Source organism: Anguilla anguilla, chromosome 15, assembly GCF_013347855.1.
Source record: "Anguilla anguilla isolate fAngAng1 chromosome 15, fAngAng1.pri, whole genome shotgun sequence".
Taxonomy (NCBI): domain Eukaryota; kingdom Metazoa; phylum Chordata; class Actinopteri; order Anguilliformes; family Anguillidae; genus Anguilla; species Anguilla anguilla.
Window position 1 is genome coordinate 36684397 of NC_049215.1, and position 7804 is coordinate 36692200.

At 40.2% G+C, this 7804-nt stretch overlaps 1 protein-coding gene across 8 annotated transcripts in view; it reads left to right on the forward strand.

Annotated features, from left to right (window-relative positions):
- The window catches only part of dgkh (diacylglycerol kinase, eta), a 51573-nt gene extending 50070 nt beyond the window's left edge, over window positions 1–1503 (forward strand). For all 8 annotated transcript variants that reach the window (XM_035393615.1, XM_035393614.1, XM_035393617.1 and 5 more), the window contains one exon: window positions 1019–1503. In XM_035393615.1, coding sequence (XP_035249506.1) covers window positions 1019–1105 — 87 coding nt within the window. In that variant the 3' untranslated portion in view covers window positions 1106–1503. The remainder of the gene's footprint in view (window positions 1–1018) is intronic.
- Window positions 1504–7804: the final 6301 nt, after the last annotated feature.

Consider the following 7804-nt stretch of genomic DNA (forward strand, 5'->3'; position numbering starts at 1 on the left):
TCAAATTTCTCTGTATTTTTTAGGTATTTTGAGTGCTCATTTCTGGTCTGTGTAAAATGAACAGTCTACCCCATTTTCTCCCAAACTGTTACCTCTGAGCATCTCAAGGTCACTGTAGGCATCTGGGCCTGTGTGGTCACTGTAGGCATCTGGGCCTATGTTGTCACTGTAGGCATCTGGGCCTGTGTGGTCACTGTAGGCATCTGGGCCTGTGTGGTTTGGTCCAGCAGTAAGACTGGGAATTTAAAGCCCTTCAGTTACAATACAATGCTTCAGCTATAGGCTGAGAAGGCCTTCTCTATTAAAATCAGGCCCTGAATAAGAATGTGTACCTTTAGGAGTGATGCACCATTGAGATGCTTCTACTCGCAGTGATGGTGTGGTTGGGAGGTTAGTCCTGGGAATTCTTTCTCTGGTATTGGTGTATAGCACCTGTTATCTTATGACACGGTCTCATATCTACAGTACACTGCATGTCTGCAAGAGCATTGATGCTAAATAAGGCATATATTAATGTTTATTTAAGCCCAGAAAACTATTTAAACTACTCTGTTAAAAGTTTAACAGTTTTCTTCAAAATGACCTTGGTTTAGCCTCTAGTTGTCTGATTAAGGGCACAAACAGCTCGCGTTAAGACAGCGCAGCTCTCAGAACTTGTAGTTAGATCATTCCGTGAAAACATTGTTGTGCTGGTATCCTGAGGAATAGCATGAAAAGCAGGTTTGCTGTTAGTGCCACTTAGCTGCTGTTAGCGTGTCAGTCATGCTCCAGGGATCCGGTGCTGCGGTGAGGATTCAGTGTGGTGAGCCCAGGATTGGGTCGTGACCCACATCCAGATCACCTCTGCGTGAAATGGTCCGAACTGCGGTTGAAACATGAGGACTTGTGTGCGCTGCGGTCAGGCCCTCCAGAGCCCAGTTCAGAGCGGTTTCCTGGCGGACTTGAGTCTGCTCGTCGGTTTAAATCCCTTCCCCCGCTTGGGTGCGATTCTCACCGCGATTTGCTCCCGTCTCCTCAGGACCTGGGGATATCGAAGGTGGGCCACATGAAGAGGATTCTGCAGGGAACTAAGGAGCTGGCCCGGACCACCCTGGCTGACCTCTGACCTTTGACCTGTGTGTGAGCGGCCGAGCGGGAGGATTGTGGGTCCCCACTGACCCCCACCCTCCTACAGCTGAAACGGAAGCTTCCGGAAGCTCCGCGGCCGAGGAGAGCTTGGGACAGGAGGGGCGGAGGAGGAGGCGGGACTTCTCCTGTGTGCGGGGGAAACGCGGAATGGGACATTTGGTTGTTTGCAGAAGGTAACGGTGCCAAATAAAAGCAATCAGAGAGGTTGATAAAGGATATGGAGAAAGGGATAGATCTTTAAAAATAAAAGCCATTTAACTGTTTATCACACGTGGCTGAATCAGGTATGCAACTGTAGACAGGCTCGGTCCTCAGAATGAAAAAAAAAAAAAAACGACAAAAAAAAGTTCAACAAGTAGCAAATCAGGACTTCCATGAAGTGTACGCGTGGGGCAGAAGCCTCGCATTGCCTGGGTTGAGATGGCCAAAACGGGCTGGGGGGCAACTTATCAAATAGGCTGGGGGGGGGGGGGGGCACCTTATCAAATGGGCTGGGGGGGGCACCTTATCAAACGGGCTGGGGGGCAACTTATCAAACTGATGCAGAGGTGGGGTCGAGCGACACAACACAACACCGCCCCCCCCCCCCCCCCCCCCCCCCCCCCCAAAAAAAAACCATGAAAAAGGCGTCTCCTTAAACCAGTGAGCTAATGATGCATGGGGTTTGCCTGCTTGACCTGGTTATCTATTTTACTGCATGATTATAGTCAGATTTTTTTTTAATGTACAAGAACACTTGAACAAGTTTTTTATGGGATTCAATGTCATTCCATTTGTTACTACTGAAGTCGCCTTTCTCCCATAATTAAGCCCTTTTTTCTACACTTTGCATGGAACTGGTTGTTCTGTGACTGTCACCTGTGCCATATTTGCAAGGTTAATTATCGTATGACGTGCTTTATCTGCTTTATCGATAGTGTTCCAGTCCTCCTCATTAACATTTATTAGAGGAAAGTTAAGAACTTCGATTTATTAGTCAAATTATATGATTTCACGCTATTAACTGTGTGTAGCTGTGAAAATCTGCACCAAAGTGAATGTCCTGATCATTTATTGTTTTATGACAGCGCCCATTTCCCAACTATGAGGTTTTTGTGCTGAAATTCCAATTTTGTGTGGACAATACTTGAAAGAACAAGAAGCAAGGAGTTGCTGTGCTCTAGAAATGATAAAAAAGGAAGGAAAATGGAAGACAAAAGAGGCAGTTTTATGCAAGTTAAGTTTTATGACAACAAAGTCAAATTGAGCAATTTATTAATTGGACTGTTGATTAAATGGATAATCCCATTAAATAGATAATTCTACCTTTTCAAATAAGTGTTACTTAAGGTAGTTAAAATACAATAGCTGGTGCACTTCATAAATTTTTTACATTTCACAAAGTAATTATATTTAAGTAGGAATAGGATGTAGGCATTGGTTAAAATACTACCCTTTCAGAGTTGTGCTTAAATGCAGCTTAATTGAAGTGTGCAACTGGGCAGTAGGAAGTTAATGAGATACTCTGGTATAAATGATATTAAGTCTGGGTATTACAGGGTATATTTGTAAGTGTGATAGTGAGGTTTTATATTTAATAAGATAAGTGATTCCACTTTGATATTATAGTTATAAGCCTTTATAGTTCTATTATATATTATAAACAGCTCACACATTTAATTGTGTGTATTGCACCAGAACAGCATTATTAATTATTAAGTCTAGGGATGTGCTCTGTGTTTCATATTGTAGTATTCTGAAGGTGCAATATTGTATTTACTTTAATGCTACTGCGTCTTGCTGTTGATGAAAACGTGATGTTTTTCTGTGGAAGTGTAAAGAGCATTTTGTAAACTGCTCTCCTCGACTGATGCGATAAGGTAGATGGTTCAAAATGCTTCCAAAAGCTCAGTGTTATTCCTGTTGAGCTGTGCTTCCTGGATCCTTACAGTAACATAAAAACACATCCAGTTAGATGTTTTCTAGCCCATACAGAAAACACACACACACACACACACACACACACACACACACACATAAGCTCTGTCAGATGCAGTTGGCTAGACATTTTTACTTTGTGTATTTAATCAAAATATGATGCAGTGCGCACTGAAGTTCGTAGTTACTTTCAGTTAAACAGATTCAGCTACTGTTGTTTTGCGCAAGTAGTCATACTGCAGATTCCCTCCAGGGGGTGCCAGTGTAGCACTATAGAGGAAAAACGTCATTTTTAGAGACAGGAGTTTCTTCCACCTTCTCATATTTGAGAGTACTAAAGAATATGCAGATTATTTCCATTTCATTACGTGCTTTGACTGTAGGGTGTTACTTCATGGATGTAACCTTTACTTTTCTATCACAAGAATGAAGAAGGGAAGAGAGTTTTTAAACTATACATTATGGTATGAGAGGCATCAATTGTAAAGCGCTTTGGATAAAAGCGCTATATAAATGCAGTCCATTTACCATTTTACCATGGTAGACAAAGGTGTACAGTAAACCACTGACACAATCATAAATAATGCTACTCCATCAGTTTCCAATGCTGAAACGAACCGCCTAAGTTAAACAAGGGATTTATATAATTAGCTCTTTCCCAAAGCAACCAACACAGAATATGTGTGTGAAACGACTGCTACTGTCCGTACTGAGAAGCTTCTCTCATATTTACTTTCTGGCAGCTGACTGCGAATTTGGACACTGAGTTTGTCTGAGTAAAATATAATATATAATAACTGAGATATTAAGATGAATTAACTGCACCGAGTAAAAGTTACGAATATTGACAATCAAACAACACATTTTCTGAATAGTGGACTTACAGAATCTTAGGGAAAGCTCATGTCTTCATAAGGTTTTCCATGTTTTTTTTTTTGTTTTTTTTTAAATATAGCAAAGATCTAATGATGGCACTGTACATATACTGTACAAGCTTTGTTAGAATAAAATATAAAATATGGAAGATCTAATAATCCCTACCATATAACATAATTGAAGTTTGAACCAAATGATGTAAATGTGACGCTCACAGCAGGATTGTTATTTTCTTAATTTAATGCCTTCTTATTGTCTCTCCTGTAGTCTCCCCCAGCGAGCCCAGCTGCGGCCCAGTTTTAATGTTATAATGCTGAGCACAGATCAGTGGGTCTGAGTGTGAATCTGAGAGGCCTAAGAGAAGGGAATTATGGGAATTAAATCCATTACATGTAGTAATGAAAGACTGTACCTCGCCTCATACCCATTCGAGGCAAAGGAAAATCTGTGTTCAAGACCATACTTTCTTAAGCAACATCCTGAACTTTTCCCTGACCTAAATTTGATCACTTTTTGAGAAGCACGACGGAAAGATAAGCCTCAGAAGTGAGATTTGTTTGTTAGTACCGTTCGCTTTGTCCTTGCTGCTGAAGAGTGGACATGTGGCTGGGTCCTCCTCAGTACCTGGCAGGTATGATAGCTTACAGAATAATGAGGAATCATTTATATTCTACTAAATGTACAGCTTCAAATAATTATTACTGGGGAAATGGAGTAATCGCTGCTCAGTCCAAGGCCTGTTTCTCTCCCCCTTTGATGTGAATCTTTCCCATCTGACTGGTGGAATTAGATTCGGTAACCTAGGAAACATTAAAGCCCATTCCCAAAACCAGTTGTGACTTGGCGAGCGCAGACATAGGGGGGAAAACTACTGAAACAGTCGCTTTTCTGTCGACAGGATGAAGCGCGTTTGTAACCAGGCCTCATTTTGGCAAGAAACGCATGGTAATCAAAGCCATACAGGCCCAGAAATATTTCTGCGAAATGGTCTGCACACACTTTCTCACTGATGATAGTCTTCTAAATATTACAGCGCATTCTATTCAAACTGAATATTTCCTCCTACCAATAGCTAGATTCACAACCAAAGACGCAGGTGAAACGTGCAAGTAGCAACGGTCAGAATTTAGAGAACTCTCAGATTTCAGTGTAGGTATTTCAGGCGTTAGGCGTCTGAAATGAGTGAACATATAGAGGTTTATCTCTGCACATACGCCAAGGAGACGCACTGAATCCCCAAATGTGGGATTATTCCGGTGAGAACAGAACGGAGGAGACACAGTACACAAAGGCTGTGCCTTAGACACAGCTCCGGTTAGACGCTGAGGAAACGTCACGTTCATCATCTTCTGTGCGCAGACAGCTTCGTCATCGAGTGTGTTTACGATGGCGGTGAACTGGCATGACAAACCCTTAAATCCTGATCACACTTGAGTAATATTGCTGTGATTCAGGGACACGCTTGATACGGAGACGTGAGATCCGCTGTGATTCAGGGACACGCTTGATACGGAGACGTGAGATCCGCTGTGATTCAGGGACACGCTTGATACGGAGACGTGAGATCCTCAGTTAACGGCTTCGTCCTGTGCCTTAACCCAGCAAGGCAGGGCAGCCATTACGCGGTTCCACACGGCTGTTATCGCTTAGAAACAAGGCCTGCAAACGAGCTCAGCGTCAGGAGAGTCTGAAACGGATGGTTTACATTTCTAAATTATGTTTGTGTATGACACTGGATGCTGTATCACATGCTGTTGCCTGTCTGAACAGTGCAACTTAAATCAAAATATATGTCTTATTCTCCTCTTCATTTCAACGGTTCTCGTGTTGTATTTTATTATTTTTGCCAAAATGGGACCCACTCTTTTTATTTGTTGAATGTTTTTTTTTCTTTAGAAGGTAGGTCAGTTGGTTTCTTCTGTAGTCATTCTGCATAAGATAAACTTTACTGCCATTATGGTACTGTACTTCAGTGAACATTTCTGCACACGCACCTCATGAAGACTGCTTCCGAAAGAGCTCCCCTAGTGGGGAGAAAAAGAAGTGCAGTGTGTTTGGCCAGGATACCGGGCCCCTCTGGGTACATTGATTTGATTAACAATTCTGGTCATGTTTTAAATTTAAAAAAATACAAAAATAAAAAAAGCTGCAAAACTGCCTGGTGTCAAGACCAACCCATACGGGGATCTTTTAGAACAGGATAACATACTCTAACATGCTTTCTAATAAGGAAAAAGAGAGGTGAGGTTCATTTGTTTACATTCTGTTTACAATGGCACAGATTAATTTTTAATATTCTGTATAAGTATATACCATATTTACATATTTATTGCCTAAGATTAAACAAACCAATGTGTAATGTGTTTTCACCTTTGGAATATAATGTTACAGTAACTTGTATAGATATAAGGGTGACTTTGGTAAAGTAGTGATTTTTATGACTAAGTGACTGTTTTCTGTGCCTTTTTAATGTAGAATGCATGGTTAACTATTTATTACAACATGGAAGTCACTGAGATGTGTATTTTTGTATTCTTATTAAATTAATGGTTCAACTTTGTTGTACATTTTGAGATGCCTTAATGCAAAAGGCTACCAGTTAATATCTTCCTACTTAAATAAAACTGAATGCATTCATGGTGTCTCTTGTCTTTCCTGAATTAATTCCTCTAGGGCAAAGTATTTAAGAATATTTTAATGGAACTTGACAATAATTTGAATGCTTTTGAGGAAATAAGATGGAAATGGAATTTTTAGGAAAGTACTAAAATAATGAAAATACTTCTAATAAATTTGAACAGAATATTTTTGTTACAGATAGAATTTTAAAAAATTCACAGAATACACATAAAATCACATATTAAAATACAGGTACTCACACACCCACAGGTGCTCACACACCCACGTTGGGTGGCAGGCAGACAGGCAGGTCTCTCGGCTCACAGAGGTTGTGGTTGTTGTTGGATTCTGTGAAGGACAAAACACAAAGGCACAGAGGAGTGTCATATAAACATCTCATTAATTAAAAAGACAGCAAAACATCAGCATAATGTTTATTATTTCCCTCTCATAGCACACCTGTAAGTGTAAAGTCTTCAAAGATAGACTTATGAACATTAATAACAAGCAGAGTTTGATATATTTAGTGGTATTAAAAAACCCTGAGCACTTAACAGATATAGTTGGACGGCCAAATCACACGCAAAAAGAGTCAGAACACAACAGCGACAAATAATAGTAGTACAAAATGGTAGAAATTAAAATATTTGTGATTCAAACATTTTCTAACAAAACAAGTTCTCACAAGTTCAGTGTCTGAAAGACAGGTTAGTTGACAAACCGTGCCACACTGCAAAAGGCACAAACCACAGGCATGTTGTGTCGAAGCAAATAAAATTTCAACTATTAAAGAAAATTTATATTTATAAATAATAGTTGCACGCAGAGTATACAAAGTCTGAAAGAAAAATCCAGAAAATCTGATGAATTCCAGTGATGGGTTGGCTAATCTTTGTATGGGGTCAGAAATAAAGAAGTGTGATAGCCCTGATCATAATTCACACTTAAAAGATAAAGATGTGTTTCCTACGAGTAAAATTCAGTTCCCTCATCTTCAAGTCCTGGGCGCCACCTGGCAGAGTCCTCCAGCTACTAACACAACATGTAAAAGTACTACAATTCCTGTGGACAGACGTTTATGGTAGGACTCGTGATTTACAAACATACACTTTCATTTAAGGGATGCAAGTTAATATTTACATCTACAGAATGACATGTGAATTGTTATTTTAATTTAGGCCCTACATTTACTGTACACTTGAAACGAACTGAAATCCATGCATTTGGCCCATGAGTACAGCCTCCATTTAAGGCGTAATTGTAG